Genomic DNA, 20,250 nt, shown 5'->3' with positions numbered 1-20,250 from the left:
GCGGCTGGGCCCGTGAGCCATGGCCGCTGAGCCTGCGCGTCCGGAGCCTGTGCTCCGCAACGGGAGAGACCACAGCAGTGAGAGGCCCGCGTACCGCAAAAAAAAAAAAAAAAAATTCAATCACATAAGTTATAGGACGTAAGACATCTGCACAACTAGCTCGCAAGCAGTTTAAGTGACAAATCATCCGGAGATCCTGTCTCATGTTTAATAAACGGCATGAGTGTTAGTTGTTTAAGAAAGAAGCTAAAAAGTCTTGGGCTGTGTTAGCGGCTCAGATCTCTGCAGTAACAGCTTCCTAATATTCTGTGCTGGGCAGACCCAGTCCAGAGACCAATTAGAGCACGTTGGGGAGTGTCTTCCCAATAACGAGTCCCCCCTGGAAACCACGCCATGTGAAGAGTAGCAGAAAAAAACCCACATCTATTTGGTGGGAGAAGGAAAAGGCAAGGAAATGCACACTAGGCATCTTCAAATCAGTACAAGGCTGCCCTTCACGTACAACAGACCTGAAGCTAGTTTCTCTAATGTAGAATATACAATGACAAAAGCTGGGAAACGTCCGAGATGACGAGACAGTCAAGTGAAAGGCAGAGGGACCAGGGACTTCTCCGTCGCACGGGAGAAGGAAATGGACTGACTGAGCAAGAATCCTCCCAACCCTACACTCTGTGATACTCACTGGTACGTAACTTGGCATATCAACAGTGTAAGCGGGATGCAGCTTCAGCCACTCGACTAAGTCCTTATTTTTAGGAGCTTCTTCCCCCACCAGCCTAGTCCCATCTTCGAGATTTATAACAGGGATCCGCGTGTCTGGGTCCAGCTGTCCAGGAGAAGGAATGTTTCTTGTAGGTGGGGTCTCTATATCTTCTTCAAAAGCTTTGGTCACCTCAGCATCCTCCTGCAGAAAGTTGACAGTGGTCGGAATTCTCACATGAAGAGAGAGATCCTGACAACATCCTAGCCCGAGGAGACGCCAGCCTAGCATAATGGGTCTCTGATCATGAAGGGAAAAAAGTTACTTGAAACAACGGCAGTTTGGGAACAGCTATTAAATGAGGAGATGTGTATCATTCTTCACACTGTAGCATTAGTAATGGGGTAGAAAATTCACAGTCCATCACCGCTCCATGTCTGAGATCTTAAGCAAGCCGCTAGGAGCATGACACAGGCAGTGGAGCCTGAGCCCGACACGTATGAAAGGCAGCCTCTCAATCTCTTTTGGGGATCCCTGGATAGCATCATTAAAGAAATTATAATTAAAGGAATGTTCCCAAAGCCAGTTTATACCTAGCTCTGTGGCACTCTGTGATCAGCACACTTTTGTCAGTAGTACAATAGTTCATATTAGGCGTGTGTGGCAACACTGGAAAGATCAATGCTAACTGGAGTTGAGTTAGAGTTGAGACTCTACCATCGCCCAGCCACTGGTCCTCAAACTCCGTTATTTCAACCTGCAGACATCTTCAGTGAGGCCCATCTGTCCATCCCTACTGTTCCCGCTTCGGTTCAGGTCTCCGTCACTGACCACCTGTATCACTGCATTACTCCTAAACGGTCCACCTGATTCTAGTTCCACCCTTCTTTAATCCAACCTCCACTCTGCTCAAAAATCATGTTACATCACTCCCCTGTTTAAGCTATTTTGATAAGTGAACCCGCATCACCTTCAGGATAAAATCCAAGTTCTTTAGCATAGCAATCACAGCCCTCCGTGATTTGCAGCCTACCTTGTCGCCAAGGTCATCTCTGCCAAAGCTGCCTCCTCACCAAATTCCCTGGCCGGTAACTTTCAGTTCACCAGACACAACAGGCTCTCTCTGGCCTCAGTCCCTTTGCACATGCTCTCCCCACCCCCTCTTTTCAAATGACTTACCCCCATACAACCTTCAAACTTTCACCAAGGTATGACCAACTCCAGGGAAACTTCCCCATCTGTTTCTCTCCACATCCACCTCCTCCAGTCCCATTCTTCCTTTGGGTTTTCAAAGTACCCCAGGGACTTCTCACAACAGTGATATGTTGTTATTTATCTGTCACCCATCTTATACACTGAGTTCTCTGGTGCAAGCACCCGTCGGGCCTTTATTCTTCGCATCCCCACGCCTGGCACAGGGCGGGGTTGGCTCTCACAACTTACTTACTTTTCACGGCTGCACAGTGGTCTCCAGTCTGAATGCTAACACAACACAAGATTTTGGGATCTGTCTTGTTCCACACAAGTAACCTTGCCGACCTCTATACCTCTTCACTACTCAGTTTATTTACAGACCAATCAGCATTCTCCTTGTATCTTATGTGCACGCACATAACCCTCTAAAATACCAAATGAGGAATCCCCAAATTCCAACAGTTAGGAGTTAAAAAAAAAAAAATTAAAATACATTCTCTTAACATCTGTTAGGAGTTTTGAGCCACACTGCTAAGGGAAAAAAACAAATGCCTAGGGACAGCTTAAAATATGTGAACGAATAAAGTCAGCCGTAAGTTTAATATAGGGTGTATAACTACAATGGGAAGGAGCACTTGGTCGCGCTGACTGTTAATCCCTGACGCTGGGTCCACAGACAAACGTGAGATTCAAATTGAAAGACAGTAAATGAAGCCGCCCGTGTGCGAGCTGCAGAAACTCCCCGATTTCTTGATGTTTGTTCAGTGAACAAAACCTATCAAAGTATCAGGGTGGTTCCCAGCAGGAAGCTAATGGCTGGCGATGCCACTTTGGGGACCACACGCCTAGAAATGGCGTTTTAACTTAGGGAAAAAACAATCACAGCTGATCCACTGTGAGGTGTATTTTTCAAGATTCTAGAAGTAGTCAGATGATCAACAAAAATGACCATTACTACCACCGGTACATTTGTAATGAGTTTTGAAAATTACCTTTTAACCACCCGGATGCTTCTGGTTTAATCAGACCCCACTAGGGGGCAAGTTTCAGTGAAGGCTATTTTGTCACTTCGAGACTCTAACTTGACCACGCCTTCCCTACTCTTTTACTAAGTTTCCTCTAAATTCAAGAAATAAAAAATGGGGAAATAATAATAGGAATGAAATAAGGAAAAACATATTGAAACAAACGTCTCCCCTCGGTGTTTCCCAAACTGTGTCCCGCCGCCCAGGGGATGGGCCGGCCGCCGGCATCCCATCTCCTTGGGCAGGAGCTCCAGCACCTCTGTGCTGATTCGGGTTTCAAATCCAAAGGCTTAGAGTACCTTGCACCAATTTCAGCGCTTTAAAAAGACTTCGTGTAATCGGGTTCTCGGGGGTAAAACCTCATCGTTAGTTGGGCGGCACTTTTTTAGGTGAGTGGTTGAAGCGGATTAAGGAAGAGAGTTATTTTGATTACACTGCACTCATTTCCTTTGAATTGAAGAAGAAAATGACAAAATCCACTGACACACATATTTCTTGCAAACCTAAACTAGCACAGGTCTCAATTCAGTTGAGATTTTTTAAATATCTGCTTCTGGAGGCAAGAGAATTTGCAATCACTAGCTTTGCATGCGAACAAAAATCTTAAGTCTGAAACTGAACGAATCTAATAAATGCCAGGCCCCAAACAGATGGATACTTTTAACAGCAGAAGCTTTTTCCACCTCGAGGGTTCGGAGCTAACGATTACAGGCTCAGAAGAACGTGTTTTTGTTTTGGGCTAGTCTTCCGAGAGTGATCAATATATTAGGATCTTGGGCAGAATAAATCCTCAAGCTACCCGTGGTTCAGGCCGAGTGATCTGCGTCAACGCTCAACACAGCTTTCCGGCTCAGAACCACGACTCTGTCCATCGCGACTGCTTCTTTAGCGGAAGGGGCCGGCTTTCGCGCCGCGTCACCGAGGGGCGCGTGCCCCGGAGCGGGCAGCAGAGCCGGGACCCGGGCCGCCGGCGCGGGCACGCGGGGGGAGCCAGCCCCTGGACTTACTGCACTCAATGACGTCCGTTTGTGGCTCATGAACAGCAGGTCGAGGCCCTCCACGTTTTTCCTCCTTCCCCGCCTCCTCTTCATGGGAGGCTCTCCGTCCACGAGGGAGCCGTTGAGCAGATGCCTGGCGGGCGTGCGGGACAGGCCTGCCTGGAGCAGCTCCATTTGAGTCTTAAAGGCATCAGACATGGGCGCCGAGACATTAGGCAAGATAAACTTTGAAGTAAGAGATGAAAAATTTGAGGTAGAGCTTGCCGCCTCTCTCGAGGCCTTTGATAAATCGACAACTTTCTCCTGTCCGTTTTCCGAGACCACCTGATTCCCCCGCAGCTGGGCAACCATCTCCATGAGGTTTCGCCGCTTAGCAGCTCTTTCGGCCTCGATTTCGATCTTCCTCCTCCTTCTCCTCCTCTGGCGAGGGACGGAGAGGTTGAGGGCGTCTTCCTGTTGAGAAATCCCGACACAAGAGTGAGCCAAAACTGCACCTGCTGCACGGGCCGGCTCGCGGAAAGCGGGAACGGGAAGCTTAAGGAATTAAACATCCGAGGCTGCTGCACGGAGCTGAGGAAACAGCCGCCTCCTTAGTTCTCAGCAGGACCAGTGAACACGAGCTTCCAAACGGAGTCAAGGGAGCTTATCTTTAAGCGGCACCAGCAAAGCGCTCTAACTGACCTTGGACAACTGAGGGGAAGCGGTGAGGTCCTCGCTGCCGCTGATGCTCGCCTGGCCCACCATGGAGAGCTCGGCCAGGCTCCTCTTCTGCAGGGGACTGTCGGCAGTGGGGGGCGTGTAGCCGGGGATGAGGCCCTGGAAATCAAACACCTGGCGCCTATTTACCGGCCATTTGCCTTTCAACACTGCTTCACAGATGTTGTCTAATCGGTTTATCATTACTCGATCCTGGAGGGGGAAGAGAAGTCACACGAAACTGTAACAAAGACCTGGTGAAAATTACGGGATAAATACATCCACTGAGACGCTGAAGAGCAGAAAAGGCTTAAAAGCAGACGGGCGAGCGAAAAGCAAAAGTAAACAAAAAGCAAACAAGCGTGGAAATAAACCAAACCCACCAGAACCACTTTACTCTGGTGTGAGGCCTGAAGGTGACCGCAACACATAAGACTCAGCATTTTTCAATTACGCACAATGAATCACACAAACGAGAGAATGTTACATAACCAACACCTCTAAAATGTCCCCTTGTTTTACGAGTAACTGTTGTGTAGGCTAAAGATTGTTGGTGCACGTCAGCAGGTGACAATGGAAGCCTGCAGTCAGCTTCTCGACGCTCTGGTGCTTCAGTCCCCAGGCTGGACTGCAGCCTGTCCCAGGAAGTGGGACATCATTAGCGTCACTATTAATAAAGTTCAGCATTACGAATGGGCACCAACCTAGGAACACCTAATGAGCGTCAATTTGCATCTCCCACCTATTATCACTTCAAGTTTCATTGAAGCATGTCCTTTAAAAATGTCTAATTACAGCTCTCAGACCCAGTTTCCATAGATTAAAAGCCTGCCACTGTAGACCTTTCGGCTTACCTGGGAAGCTGCCTTCTCAACTCAATAAGGCAGACTAGCAAAACAGGGGAAATAAGGGAGCATACAGAGGAAAAAAGAAATGTCTCCGATAGTACACTCTTCAGTTAAAAATTTCACATTGTTTCTTCCACAATTAATACTATATGGGAGAGCAGCCTGGGGAGGAGTCGAAGGCAGCCTTTTCTGTGTTGTTTGTTTAAACCAGACACAGCCCTGTTATGGTGATTAGGATGATTATCTCTCCACCCTGAGAAACAGGCCCAAATTACATAGGGATTTATTATGAAATTATGCCAGTTAGCCAAAAAAGTCATTTCTACTTTGCTTTTGGGTTATAGATAACTACATTTGGAATTATCTCATAACGTATTCGAGCAAATGGGTCAACGCCCACCCTCTCCCCAGTTCAGAAGATTACAGGGTTCCAAATGTATGAAGTTGTCTTAAATCTGAAAGTTCTGCTTCAGGATTTAAAAAAACCCCAAAACACACAGTTTTAAAGTACACACAGGTTCCATCGGGATTACAGAATGGTACAATGGCTATGGAAAACAGTACAGAGGTTCCCCCCAAAATTAAAAATAGAACCATCACATGATCCAGCAATACCACTTATGGGTATGTTTCCAAAAGAAATGAAAGCAGGGTCTCAAAGAGACATCAGTCCATTCACATTTACAGTAGCACCATAATAAGCCAAGAGGAGGAAGGTACCCAAAGGTCCCAATGATGGATGAATGGATAAAGAAAATGTGGTATATACACACGACAGAATATTATTCAGCCTTAAAACAGAAGGAAATCCTGTTACATGCTTTGACACAGATGGACCTTGAGGACATTACACTAAGTGAAATAAACCAGTCATAAAAGAGCTAGTACTGTATGATTCCACTTATATGAGGTATCTAAGCTAAAGGAGTCAAGTTCACAGAAACAGAAAGTAGAATAGTAGTTGTCTAGGGGCAGTGGGGCAGGGGAGTTGATCTCCGGGGAAGGAGTTTCAGTCCTGCAAGATAAAAAAACTCCTGGGGGTCTCTTTTACAACAACCTGAAAATATTTAACTCTACCCAACTGCACACTTAAAAACAGTCAAGATTGTAAATTTCATGGTATGTGTTTTTTACCACAATAAAAAATTCTTTTTAAAAAAGGTTCACACATTTTATTTTGTCAGATGGGTGAGTCTTTTGAAACAATAATCCATAGACGGCACTAGACAAATAATCTAAAACACCGCGAGGAAGCAAAGATCCTTATGAACAGTTCTTTTTTCTTATTCGCTTTGCTTCCTGGCACCTTTCCTATCCTATTAAAAAAGTTATTCCACAGAATTTTTTCTTTGGGCTTTCCCAGATCATTCTTTTAAAAACACAAGAAAAATCTACAATCTTCATACACTGTGTCAGAGTTTACCTTAAAATTAGTTGAAAAATCAAGCTAGAATGATTTCCTCCACCCTATTCTTTTTTGGTCACCAAAACAACAACAACAACAAAACCCCACCGACCTTAGGCCAAAACGAGAAGGCAAACGTTCTTTCATGAAGGAGCTGAGCTACGGACGGATCTCCGTCCTCCATGTAGAATCCGTCTCGGGTCTCATCCCTAGCAGTGCTCATGGAAGCATTGCTCTCTTCATCAAAATTCTTCCCTCTCGAGACAGTTCCTGCTGAGAAATGAGTTAATGTGCATCGCTCACAACCAGCATATTGCTGAAAAGGGAGTGTAGAAAAGACATGATTTAATATCTGAATGCTGATGAGCTCCATTTTATCGAGTACCTACTGCGGCTACAATGGTATCAGGCACGTTACAAGTCTTGTCGCTTAAAGCCTGCAAGGGCCCTTTCACGTAGATGGTGTCATTCCTGTTTTACAGATGAGGAAGTAGAGGCTTAGGGACGTTACGTCTCACTAGTCGTCAGGCATCCTGCGAACAAGTCTCACAGGCGGCTGAATCGACAGCCAAGCCTCTGACCCAGCAGAGCCTCTGTTCCTCCACCAGGAAAAGGATTAATGCGTTGGCCACAGTTCCGAGCCGCAGCTCCGGCAGAAAAGTACAACGCGGCGCTTCATTTTTCCTTCGTGGCAGGTACGGCAACCTACCTGGGACTTAGGAAGAGAACTGGTTCTTCCCAGATTCTACTCCCACCCTTTACTTCGGAATGAAAAATAAAGCATCATTTGTTTTAAAATTGTTAGTGTCTGTAAAACCATCCTCCTGGGAAGTTAAGTCGTTCGAAATAGCATGCTTACACATCGTATCAGAGCAAAACATACATCTAAGCATAACCTGACACTATTCCTTCACAGAAAGAAATGTACCTCATTACCTTTAAAACGACCGGAAAAAAAAAAGAGCACCGGTCACATGACAGGAAGACACCTGCGGGGATGGGGTCAGGAGAGGCCTGAAGGGCCAGGAGTTACCTTCGGGCTGGGAAGACTCTTCCGACTTGTCATCGTCCTCCAGCTTTTCCTCTTCGTCCTCCTCGGAACCCTTTTCTGAAATGGACTTGGGCCCCATGTCCGCACCGACCTCCGCCCCTCTCGGATCGCTCTTCCCAGCGCCGGGTTCGGCCTCGGCCTCGCGGTCCTGCTTCCGGTCCTTCCCGCCGCCCTCGGCCTCCTCCTCCTCTGCCTCGGCCTCCCCCGCCTCCCCGGCCTTGGCCTCCGCCCCTCCCGCCTTCTCCTCCTGGCCCGGGGCGGCGGTGGGGGCGGCGGTGGCGGTGGCGGCGGCGGCGGGCGTCTGGCCAAAGCCCAGGGCCAGCGCGCTCAGGGCCGGGGCGCCGGCCGCCCCTCGGGTCTGGGCGAAGGTTTTGTGCGCGTCCAGGAAGGAGAGCTCGGGGTCGTTGAGGATGTGGTAGTCCGTGCGGCTGACCCCGTGCTTGGCGGCGCCCACCAGCAGGTCCCGGTCGTGCCTGCCGCACTCCCACCACTCGGGCAGGTCCAGGCTGGGCTGGCAGAGCCGGAGCCGCTCGGCCAGCTGCGGGTGGCGCAGCACCTGCTCGCGGATCTTCCGCAGCAGCTCGATGCGGTACAGGGTGCGCGAGGCGCGCTCCTCCGTGATGGGCTCGATCGCCGAGGGCAGGTCGGGCGGCTCTGCGGCAGGGGGAGCGCGTGTCACCCGAGGGCGCCCGCCCCTCCCACGCCCCGCTGTTCCGTGCCCGGCGAACCTACCGCCATCTGGCTTGGCGGGCACGCGACACACCCGCCGGCACATGGCCACGAAGCAGCTGAAGTACTTCTCCAGACTCTCATCGGACTTCTTGTCAAGCCTGGCAAAGGCTCGGAATTGGTTCCAGTCGAACTGCTGTTTCGCCGGGTCAAAAATAACCCCAAACGTGGACACCACGCGGTAAAAGTCCGCCTCTTCCCGTCTCGTCCACCTGTCAGAAAAGAGACGTTAGCCGGACTTGGGCTGCGTAAAAAGGCTTCACGTTTATTACTGCTTTTCCTCGTTTGCCCTGAACTTAATTCACAGGGCTTGTCTCTTTCTGCGGGGGGGGGGGGGCTTTGACAGCGGTTATCTTGCCTGCGATGTCTGCCTCCTGCGGGTGCAGAAGAACAGAGGAGAGGGCAAGGTACCAGGCGCTGGTAAACCCTCGGAAACTCACTTCTGCCGTTTCTCCGATATTATAGCCTCCCTTTCAGCTTCCAGGGCCCGCACTTCCTCCCGGGGCCGCCGTCTCCGCCGGTCGGTCTTCATCAGGGCCTCCTGCCTCATCTGCTGCCTTTTGTAGCTGCGCTGATAGGCGGTAATGAGCCTGCGCAGACGGGTGGTCAGGGTCGAGGTATTGGGCCAGTACAGCTGGCCTAACTCAGCGCCGCCCTCGCTGTGCTTGCCTGGGGAATCGAAGAGAAGATTTCTGAATGTGCAGCCATAACCTCGCCATACACAGAGGTTTCCCAGCAAAACGAGATGACTCGCTAACATTCAAATGGCAGCTCGGGAAGGGCATCGTAGTGCTCTCGCTTTTAAAATATAAATAAGGAGTGATGTTAGTGTGGAACTTGTAAACCATTTCTTTCTCAGCTCCTTAGGGGGAAAAAACCAAGGTCATACGTCAATCCTCCATAAAGAAACATACTTTGTGCCACAGACTACGTGATAAGGGTGCTCTCCTGTAATGTGATAATCTTGAACGTAAAAAACAATCACATGATTGTTAGCCAATGATCTTACATTAGGAAAAAAGGGTAGTAGTGTCTCAATAAGCGGGCAGATACTTAACAAATGCCCTGTTTTTAAGAGCTGTGTTTCTAAAGATGCTTAAAAGTTTTCACCACCTGATTTGAAACATAAATATGTAAATTATCTTAATCCAAAAAATAGTTATTTTATCAAAGCAATTCAACAGAATGAAAAACCGAGAATAAACAGGCATTAGAATTCTTCACAAAAGAGGTGAGTCAGCATAGATGAAGCGGCACTTGAAGACGCCGCCGTGGTGAAGCGGCAGCAGTCCAGCCGCAAGGCAAGGCCTGCACCCCACTCTTCAGCCCTGCTCCCCCCGGCTTTCAGGGAGTCCTACCTGGGCCGCGTATTTCCATGGGTTCTTCCTTATCTTCTGGAGGAGAATTTGCAAATTCCTCAAAAGCAAAGCGAGAAAGAGAAATTATTTTAATTTGGGGTTTTATTTTGCTTTTATCTTTTAAAGAAAAGGCCGTTATCTATAAAGTTTAACAAGTCTTATATGAGCATACAATATTTTACTGGTGCCGTAAAAGTCAATGTACTCAAGTTCTTACATCTATTTCATCCTTGAACGGCGTTCTGGTTGGTTTATATTCTGGGTCTTCATCTTCTCTATCAAATTCTCCCCTATATAAAATTTATAAAAATGTTTAAATCACACTGGTTAGCAAGAGACTGAAGGGAGCCTGGGAAAGAGTAACAACCCGCCTGATGCTACTTTGAATTCTGCGTCTGACATCCAAAGCGACTCTGTCGGTATTCAAAGCGTGCAGCCATGAGGGGTAGGGTGTGTGTGTGTGTGTGTGTGTGTGTGCGTGTGTGTGTGTGTGCGCGCGCGCGCGCGTTGGGGGGCGGGGGGTTGTCATCATTTGGAAAAGACAAGTTGCAGATTATCTAGATCATATATTGTGTTTAAATAGTCATTATGATATATAAACAGACTACACTGGTAAACATCACTTAAGTCCAAATCAGATGCAATGTAATGCACAGTGCCGTGTAAGAACTGAACCCTGCCAGTAGATGTGACACTGACATAAAGTTTATTAAAATTTTAAAATGTCCTTCTTACCCATCACCGCCATCTGCTAGCATGTCTGTTCCTCTCTGCTCGGCAGCGATGGCCTTGGCATCGGGCATACCAACTCGTTCCAGGAAGCACAGCGCGGGGTCAGCTCGCATGGAATTGTACTTCTCGTACCCTGTGCCGTCCCACCGGCCCACAGAGGACACACACGGAAACAACGAAGGCCCGTCACTCACAGAATCACGAGCACGGCCACCCCACCCGTGGCTCTCGACTGAGATGATCATTGTATGTTGGCTTTAAACGAACCAGGCTGCAGTAGCCTGTTCTACGGAACCCTTATCCCCGGGCAGATTTGGAGGGGGAGGAGGGGGCCAGGTTACATTTCAGGGATGTTATCAGAACGACTGCAAATACTAACGGAAAAACGGGTTCAGAATAACTGCAAGGTGCCTGGGAAGGTGTCTGACCCGACCGTCCCCAGGATCTCATTTTGCTTGGCATTAAAAGGCTTCGTAATGTTCTTCTGTGACCTCTGCAGGGGTCCACCCCACCTTCCCCGGGAACGGCTTCAGTCCTGCAGGAACGTGCACCGCCGGCTGAAACATCCCTGTCTACGTCAGGCCAGCGAACCTGTCTTATTAGGTTTAGGATGATGCGTGTCAGTAAGATGACACTGTTCCCTCTATGGTTTTCAGACTGCAATTTGCTTTCTGACTGCCCAAGTTGACTAGATGGAAGATGGCAGATCCCAGCAGTGCACTGCGGGAAGGTGATTTTTAGGCTGAGCTCACAGAACACGGCTGTGGTACAGAGGCAGGACAGCACAATTCAATTAGGATGTGCACCACCACACCCCGCTCCTAACTGCTCTAGAGCCGCAAGCCAAACGGTAATCATGAAAGGTTTTATAAGCCATCATTCTCCCCTTTAGTCAGGCTGGGCTGCTGAGAATACCTCCACGCCCTCCAGAGACTCGGGATTATAATCAGGAATCGTTCACTGTATATATCATGCCAGTTCTGCATCCCCAGCCTTTCAAAGTTAACAAGGCTGCATCCCACTCAGGGGAGCCACGAGTTCTCGGCACTGACATTTGTGAAATATTGCTTGGAACAAAGCCCAGGAGGCACTTGTACAGATTAATAGCAGAGGTTAAGCCCACCGTCCACTTTGACACGGGCTGGCAGAGCCCGCAAGGGGAGCCAGGCTGGAAGCAAAGTTTAGGGACAGCTATAGGACAACTTGGCTATTATTAAAACAAATATGGCTTGGGTTTTATTTACAGCCAAGAAAGAAATGTTTTCTTCTCAAATACTCAACAAACATTCAAAAACAGCATCTGATATTTACAGTTCATATTAGATTTTTAGTACAGGAAATGGTAGACGCCAAGAGTCCTCTGGAACTATCCTCATTAATATTATGACTTTGGAAAGAGAATGCAAAGAGCTCTAAATAAAGACAAAGCCACACGGTCAAGATGTGGTCCAACAGAGACGCCCCTTACCGTGCTTGAACACTCCAATCAGGAGGGACTTATCAGCTTCCTTATCCCACCAATCTGTGGGGACTTCCGCGTGGAAAGGCTCAGGTATCCACACATCAGCTTCACTACAAAGACAACCGTTTACGTGATATTTAAAACAAATCCCAGTATTAAAAAAGAACGCCAAGGGACGAACGCAACCCGCGCCCCCTTCCCACAAGCACCTGAGCATCGTGAGGTGGGGCTGGGGGCGGCGTGAGCAAAGGTTAAAAGAAAGGGCAGAAGTCGGCCACGTACGTCCTAGCAGGACCAGAGGTGAACTTTACCACGCAGGGCCCCATTTTTTAAAGGTCAGCTCGGAACACCGGTCGTTTAGTTCACACCTTTTCGTACATCCACACATACATACGAACAGGCTTTTCCCGATTCTCATCACGTCCCCAGGCTGGTAGGGCAAACAACTGCTCTTGAGATGCAAAAAGGGAGAGGCGCCACTGACGGCTGACGGAGGTTCGAGGCGCGCCCCGCGCTCTGTTCTGACCGCCCGGCTCATCGCCGAGGGGAACGGGGCGAACGTGGGCTCACACCAACCTTGAGTCGGCGCCCTCTAGGATCTTCTCCGCCTGGTCTCCTATCACTTCTTGTCTCAGGTAGTACAGCATGCGGACACGCAGCAGGACCCTGGAGAGGAAGACGGGGGCGGGGGCGGGGGGGAGAAGTTCTTAACTTCGGGACTGTTTGCCAACAGCGGCTCCTGGCAGCTGCTGCTGTTCATCCATCATCCTGCCAAGGCTGATTAGCCATGCTGTATGGTAGGCTTGAAGCGTGACAGATGGTGGCACATAATCACCTCTGTGTGGTGCTTTCTGCTAGCTTCCAGCAGGCCTGCCTGGCAACCGCTCCCCCTGCACAGAGAGGGCCAGAGCTCAGCCCGGCCCGGGCACACTTCGTGGAGTCTACCTAGTGCAGCTTGTGAAGTTTAGACACGTAGCCCACCGCTGCCTCTGAAGTATCGAAGCGAGTTTGTAAACAACGGAGCAGATGGCTTTCAGTAACTGTTCTGCTTCATTATCTCGTAAAACTTCCTCAGCTGCTGCCTTAATACCATTTTTGGAAGCACATCAGAAGTTGTAGGAATAAACGAGATATAAAATCTGGTTTTACTACCTTACCATAAACCCTCACTATGGAACGTCAGGTTTTTCAGATTATACAACTTTGCTTCTGAGAAAGGAAGATGGTGGTGGCAGTGGATCCTTACGTTTCCCCCTTAAGGAACAGTAACCGGTTTTTATTCCTTCTAGCTTATATTACCTGGAAGCCTAAGTTATAGCTTAACAAGTAATAATAAAACATCACAAAGGAGATTAAAATGTGTCCAGTTCACTGAAGTTTCTAGTCATCTTCAAGGAATCAGTTTTTAAAAACTCATGGAATTCTAGGAACCAGATTTTTGATCTCACTTGGATTTCCTCAATGGCGTACACCTAATTCTTTCAATAATGCCCCCCTGGTAAGTCCCCAAGGCCTGTCTACTCCAAGTCTAGCATCTCCTGCTGGACAGCCCCACTGTGCACTCAGGACTCATATCTGAAGACTACCTCCTTGGCCATGAGTAGATAACACCAAGTGCTACTCCCCTAGCTGGATAATCCCATCATACATTTGCAGAACACTTTACAACCCATGTATCACACTGACTAACACTAGCTCATTTGATCCTTACAATAACTCTATGACAAAGTGGAGCAAGTCACAATTTCCATTTTCACAAACATGAAAACTGAGGCCAACAGAGGACAAGTGACATATCCAAGGTCACAGGGTCACCTTGAGCATGGACCACTCAGAATTAGGCCTTCTGACTCCATCACTTCTTAATGTCTCTAGGGACGTGGCACTTGTCATTGAAAATATCAAAATGACAACTAGGGGCAGCTTCACCACGACAGGCCACTCCCAATCACACACAGATACCCCGTGACCCGCCTTCCTCTCCACCAACAGGCTGCTCCTGGCCAACCTGGGTTCTCAGCGGGCAAAGCGTGAGGCTGTAAATACCTGAATGCACTCCAAAGTAAGCGGCCTTTCTGGATAATTCGTTTTTATTTTTTAAGACTTCTTTCTTTTGATAAGATTAAACATTGGCTGTGCCGTACTGAACCAGCAGAAGAGAAGTGACAGTGCAGGCCCCATGGCTGCACAAGAAGGAACTGCACACCACGTCTCCTTACAGAGGATGCCTGGCAAGGGGACGCCCTCCACCTTTAGCTGGATCCTCTTTTATTCACCAAAACTCGGTGCGGCAGCAGTGATCCTGACGGTTTCTCTCCCTTCGGTAGAAGACAAAGTTTTCTACCTCGTGAGGAATTTTGGTTTTGTGGAGACTTTTACGAATGAACTGTGAATGTCACCTTTCTTCTAGAGGAAAAAATTCAAACCAATGCACTGGCAAGCTGAGTGGCCTGGCAGGATAACGGGGTGATGGGAGGTGGCCTCTGACCCTAAGGAGCTTGCACGTGGTGAGTCAGACAGACAGGACTCCTAACAAGTCCCCAGACCTCATTCTCATTTCAGCGGCTATCCCACTGGTGCCCGTTTTCTGGACCAGCATCAAGGCCGGGAGCACGTGTGCACTGAACTGTCCTACCCCCTTTTCGTCTCCTTCAACTTGAGACAGATCCTGTCTTTGTCTCTTGAAACTTTTTTTTTTTTTTTTTGCGGTACGCGGGCCTCTCACTGCTGTGGCCTCTCCCGTTGCGGAGCACAGGCTCCAGATGCACAGGCTCAGCGGCCATGGTTCACGGGCCCAGCCGCTCCACGGCATGTGGGATCTTCCCGGACCGGGGCACGAACCCGTGTGCCCTGCATCGGCAGGCGGACTCTCAACCACTGCGCCAGCAGGGAAGCCCTGTCTCTTGAAACTTTTGAAGAGGACTGGCCAGCTGTTTTCCAGGAGGTCCCTCAATTTGGGTCTCATTTTCTCTCTGACTGCTCATCCCAGAGAGGAGATGGAAGAGGCACTGCCGATTCTTCTCCTGAGACCCAGGGGAAGATGTGAAGAACACTAGTTACATCTCACGTACTAACTGGGCCGCGTACCCTGCAGAAGTCTGTTACTGACATCAAAGTGGGGAATTAAAAACCGCCACCATGACACTGGGGTCCGGGAAGAGGAGCCGTTGTTCCCACACTAAACCCCTTCACTTACAGTTTGTCTGAATCCAGAGTTCGGAAGGTTATGGACCCCAAGTTCACATAAACCACGAAGAAACAGAAGTTTTCTAATAGCTCTGGGCAGGGCAGGACTTTAGGGAGAACCATTATGCTATGGCAGTGACAGCAGTTTCTGAGGTGCCAGAAGGGTTTGAGGTAATGGTTTTGAAGACTCAGAAGGGAAAAATTTTGTCGGTCAAAATCCAGCAATGGTGATCAAAGCGAGTCCCTGAAGGCACCACTGCATTTAAAAAGGGACGAGAACCACAAGTCAGTGCGACCCAGGAGTAGCAGATGTTCTCCAGGAATTATTTCACTGAGGTTTTCTACAACCCTGAGGGGAGGCAGGGTTCCGAGATGGGCAGGGCTGCTCGGAAGCAAAGGTGCTCGCTGCCCCTTAACTAGCCGAGGGACCTTAAGCACCCGAAACTTGGTCTCCTTGCCAGGTAAATGGGGGTGAAAGAGCACGACTTATCTTAGACAACTCAAAACACATAATCCCTAGGAAGCGCTTGGCGTGCTGCCAGTATTAGGTGCTCAGACTTTTGCTGCTACGATGTCTAAGAGAGATAGACATTTATTTAAGCTCTATTTGACGAATACAGAAAGTGGGTCTTTGAGAGGTCAAGGAGCTTGCCCCAGGTCGCCCAAAGCCAGGAAGGGGAGAGCTGTGCGGCGGTAGCGCTGCCTGAGCCCGGATACCGCACATGCACGCTCAGGGGACGGAAGGAATCAACACATGTGGACGCTGGTGTCATGTGTCGGCAGCTCACAGAGCTCCAAGCGAGGAAAGGAATTCAGACCTAGTATCCTTCAATTATATATAATCAGGTTCTGGAAGTAAAGATAAGGAATGTGATTCTAAGCTCAGAGGTAAGAAGAAAGGACCCAGTAACTGAGGCATCATGAAGCAAAAAATACCACGTGAGCTCCGCCGTTGCTCGACTGAAAGCAGTCAGTTGAAGGCGGGATCATATGAAGTTAACCATAATCCTCTAATACACGTCGGTGAAAACTCAGTTATCCCCAACGTCCACAGCAGCATCATTCACAACAGTCAAAAGGTATCAGCCAACCCAAGTGCCCACTGATGGATGGATGGGTGGATGAACAAATGTGGTCTATACGTACAACGGAATATGGCTCAGCCATAAAAAGGAACGAAAATCTGGCACAAGCTACAACACGGATGAACCCTGAAAACACTGGGCTAAGTAAAATAAACCAGATACGGCAAGGCAAATATTATACGATTTCACTTATGAGGTACCTAGAATAGGCAAATTCACAGAGACAGAAGGTAGAATGGTGTGGTTGCCAGGGGCTTCAGGGGGGAGAAATCATTTAATAGGTACAGAGTTCGTATTAAGGTCAACAAAAAGATTTTGGGTATAGACAGTGGTGATGAGGACACAGCAATCTGAGTATGATCATTCCCAGTGAGTTGTTCACTTGCAAATAGTTAAAATAGTAAAACTGTGTCATGCATCTTTTACCACCCAAAAAAACAAAAAAAAACTCAGTTGCCTGAAGGCAGGCTGCCACGTGACTTGGCATCATGTTTCAAGAAAAACAGTAAGGTTGTACCAACACAGTAAATATGACATAATAGCCTCACTGATATATATCTAGCATATACATCTACTTAAACACATGCATGTTTAAGAAGCAGGGTCGCCAGCTCCCCACGACCGCCCTCCCTGACGTACTTGTTGCAGTGGTGCTTCAGGTGCTTCTTGTAGCTGTCCTCCTGGAACAGGGCATCTGGGTTGCAGCCGGCCAGCCAGTCAGCGTCCTGCACCACTGGATGCGAGCTCTGGGCTTTCACCTTTTTGCCCTTCCGCCCCCTGGGCACCGGGGCTGATAAACCTACAAGCAGAGTAGTCATGATAACCATAGCAACAGAAGCTCTCCACGACCCCGGTTATGGCGTCAGGGTCAGGAATCTCCGTGCAAGGCAGGGACACACGGGGTCTGGGACACGTCTCGAGCGTCCCCGACAGCTCCCTGGGACCCCACCGCACGAGGCGCGACGCCGACCCACCGGAATGGTTGACCAGGGCTCGCGTCTGGCCATCGGCCGTGGGCGTGATCAGATCCCAGATGAAGCTCTTGATGTTCTCGTCCCCCCGGTAGTGGTTGAGGCAGTACACGAGGATAGTCCTGCAGATGGTTTCCACGTCCTGCTCGCTGAGCGGACGCTTGTAGCGGCCATGGGAAAGGATGTCTGTCCAGCGCCCCCAGCTGCAAAGCAAACATTCACATGCAGACGGTGCCTCTGGGTTTAGACGTGCGGCTTTGGTTTCATGGTCAGGTGGCAGTGTTAGGAGAGCCTGGGTCAAAACTAGCGACGTATGACATCAGGTTATCGTGAGGCAATCCAGGGTGCCGTTACCACCCGGCCGCGTGTTCACTGCGCCGCCGGGCAGGGGCTGACACAGCCCTTCCCAGCTGAGACCTGGAAACCCCCCGCTCCACTTCACGTGGGCATGAAGCTGACCCACCGTTTGAGACGGAAGGTGACGGGAATGACTACCCCCAAATCAGGGATGCACGCGGCTAAAGGTGCAGCTGCATCTATTCACCTCCAAGGGACGCCCTGATAATTAATCAGAGGCCATGAAAGGTCTCCCTTTGAGACAGGGGTGCTAGGTACCAAGTATAAGAGCGCTCCTAGGTCCTTGTGTGAAACGGGGGGAGAGAGGACCGTGGACAGACCTACGCGTGCAGTGCACAGGCTGACGCTGCGTAAGCGTGCCCTCCCCGGGTTCCAGGCGCTCAGGGCAGGAACCAGCCTCCACGCGAGGGGCACAGTTCGCCCTGCGGCCCCGCCTCTGCCCCGCCTGGTCCTCCCAGCTTCAGAGAAGTTTCCCCAGTTCCTCAAATCGCCTTCGGACACACGGCTCTTTCTGCTGGGAACTGTCTCCTCCTCCCTGCCCGACGACGTCCCACCCTCCCCCTTACCCCAGCTAATTCATGATATCCATTCACGCACCTCCTTTGATTCCCCACCCCCCACAGTGGGCAGACAGCCCCAAGCTGCATCTTAGAGAGGACGTGCCTCTGCCCCACTGGCATGTGAGCACCTGTGCAGCTTTACCAGTTTACTGCCCTTTCTGCTGGTTCACCTGCCTGCCCACCTGCCCCCGGGGTGGGGGTGGGGGGCGCCGTAACCACCTGCTCACGGCCCTGTCCTAGCAGTGCCCTGCAGGTGGTAGGTGTCCAACACACCTGATGCCCATGGGAGGCGGGAAGGGCGTTACTGAAAGACAGATGTCCTGAGCATACTGCTCAGCTTCAGCAGTTATTCATGTTCCGTCTCTAAAGTGAGCAGCAACATTCTCAACTTTGATCATTAGGGTGAAACATGGAAGCAGGGGAAGCAGCAAAGGGCTCGGTAGCTAGGGGTGGCCAGGAAAGAATGCCCGGCTTGCAGAGATGACGATGAGAGGTGACCCAGCTGCCGAGACACAGGACCGGCTGCAGCGGAACCTCCTTTACTGCATAAGCAGCCACTGACCCAGCGCTCACCGTGCCTACGGGCCCCGCACTCTGCCCCGAGGACACGAAGAGGGAGCCCTGGTCCTCGCGGAGCCCTTCACCAGGGCTCCAGCAGGAGAGGCTATCACCTGACATGCCGAGTGTGACAGCAAGTGCAGGGAGACCCTCTGGGGCAGGTGCTGAGGTGATGCCTGCTCAGAGGTCAAGGGCAGGAGATGGTGGGCGGGCAGGGCTGCACGTGGAAACAGAGGGAGCAGCGCACACGGCAGGAGAAGAAGCCTCTGTCCCAACAGCAGCCCGGGGTGCCCGCGGAAAGGACCCACGAGACAGACAAGGGCCAGGTAGGAGCCCTGTCTGCCACGTTGGCAGGATGTTTGTGTTTCTTCTGAAACTAATGATGAGCCATCGGAAGAAAAAAAATCACAGAGCAGATGTCGCCAGATCTCTAGAAATACCGTTTTGGCGGCAGCTTTTTCACTTGAGCGGCATTCGCCGGCAGTCCCGCCACGTGCCAGAGCAGGCGTATTTACGAATCCAGATGCACGCCGAGCACCTGCCTTTCAGAGCCCTGTGTGGGCGCCACAGGGTCAGACATGGGTCAGATGTGGATCTTGTGGTCCAGGAGGAGAAACACGACCCATTCAGAGAGTTGAAATGACCGCCATTTATGTTGCAGATGACTTGGAAGAGCTATACAAGTTGAGACGATTGCCTTTAACAAGTTTTTATAATGGAAAAATAATGAAAGATTACCATAGTGGTAAACTTTATGTGAAGGTACACTAGGAAAAGAGGTTGTTATTCTGAGACTTTGCTCTGAGTTATTAATGATTAGCAAGTCAATGTGGATGTGACACAATTCCTTAAGGGGCAAACCCCCTTCGAATCCGTGAGGATCTGCACGGCTTTCAGCTCTTTAACCAAGAGGCCCCAGGCCTGCCCGGGTTGCGTCAAAGGCATTTGCTACGGGGAGTCACAGAAATCCAAACACAAATAGGGTTTTCCTCCGCCACCTGGAATTCTAACTATTTTTCGAATGAAAGTCCATCTCTCACATGAGCCTGACTCACCCGTAGACAAGCAGGTTCTTCTCTACTCGGAAGCACTCGCTCCTGGCATAGCCCTGGGACCTGTCCTGCGGCCGCCGTGGCTTCGTGCTGGGCTTCTCTTCAGAATCGCTCTCCAGGTCTGAAAATTCCATCAGCTCATCCTCCTTCACTGCACTGTACAGCCTGGTTTGCTTCCTCACTCTTGGAGTGTCAATAACCAGGTTGTTCTGAAAGACAGCAGATACATTGGAAACTTCTGAAAAAGCAACCCCTGGGGGAGATCAGGCAGACTGTGAAGGGG

The 20,250-nt window shown here is 49.9% G+C and overlaps 1 protein-coding gene across 3 annotated transcripts in view; it reads right to left on the bottom strand.

Annotated features, from left to right (window-relative positions):
* CHD7 (chromodomain helicase DNA binding protein 7) overlaps positions 1-20,250 on the bottom strand; it is a 178,219-nt gene that overhangs the window by 3,454 nt on the left and 154,515 nt on the right. The window contains exons 21-35 of one of the 3 annotated variants that reach the window (XM_059994692.1): positions 19,971-20,176; positions 17,444-17,643; positions 17,109-17,268; positions 12,775-12,864; positions 12,205-12,308; positions 10,740-10,869; positions 10,222-10,294; positions 10,005-10,062; positions 9,087-9,315; positions 8,650-8,858; positions 7,900-8,571; positions 6,979-7,139; positions 4,599-4,826; positions 3,927-4,370; positions 683-904 (exon numbers count right to left, since the gene is read on the bottom strand). In XM_059994692.1, the coding sequence (XP_059850675.1) occupies positions 683-904; positions 3,927-4,370; positions 4,599-4,826; positions 6,979-7,139; positions 7,900-8,571; positions 8,650-8,858; positions 9,087-9,315; positions 10,005-10,062; positions 10,222-10,294; positions 10,740-10,869; positions 12,205-12,308; positions 12,775-12,864; positions 17,109-17,268; positions 17,444-17,643; positions 19,971-20,176 (3,186 nt within the window). Of the gene's footprint in view, positions 1-682; positions 905-3,926; positions 4,371-4,598; positions 4,827-6,978; positions 7,140-7,899; positions 8,859-9,086; positions 9,316-10,004; positions 10,063-10,221; positions 10,295-10,739; positions 10,870-12,204; positions 12,309-12,774; positions 12,865-17,108; positions 17,269-17,443; positions 17,644-19,970; positions 20,177-20,250 lie in introns of all 3 variants that reach the window. The other 2 variants (XM_059994689.1, XM_059994690.1) reach the window with 2 other exon arrangements.

This window comes from Delphinus delphis, chromosome 17 (assembly GCF_949987515.2).
Source record: "Delphinus delphis chromosome 17, mDelDel1.2, whole genome shotgun sequence".
NCBI classification, from domain to species: Eukaryota; Metazoa; Chordata; class Mammalia; order Artiodactyla; family Delphinidae; genus Delphinus; species Delphinus delphis.
Note: the sequence above shows the minus strand (reverse complement) of the source record. Positions and strands in the feature narration are given on the sequence as shown.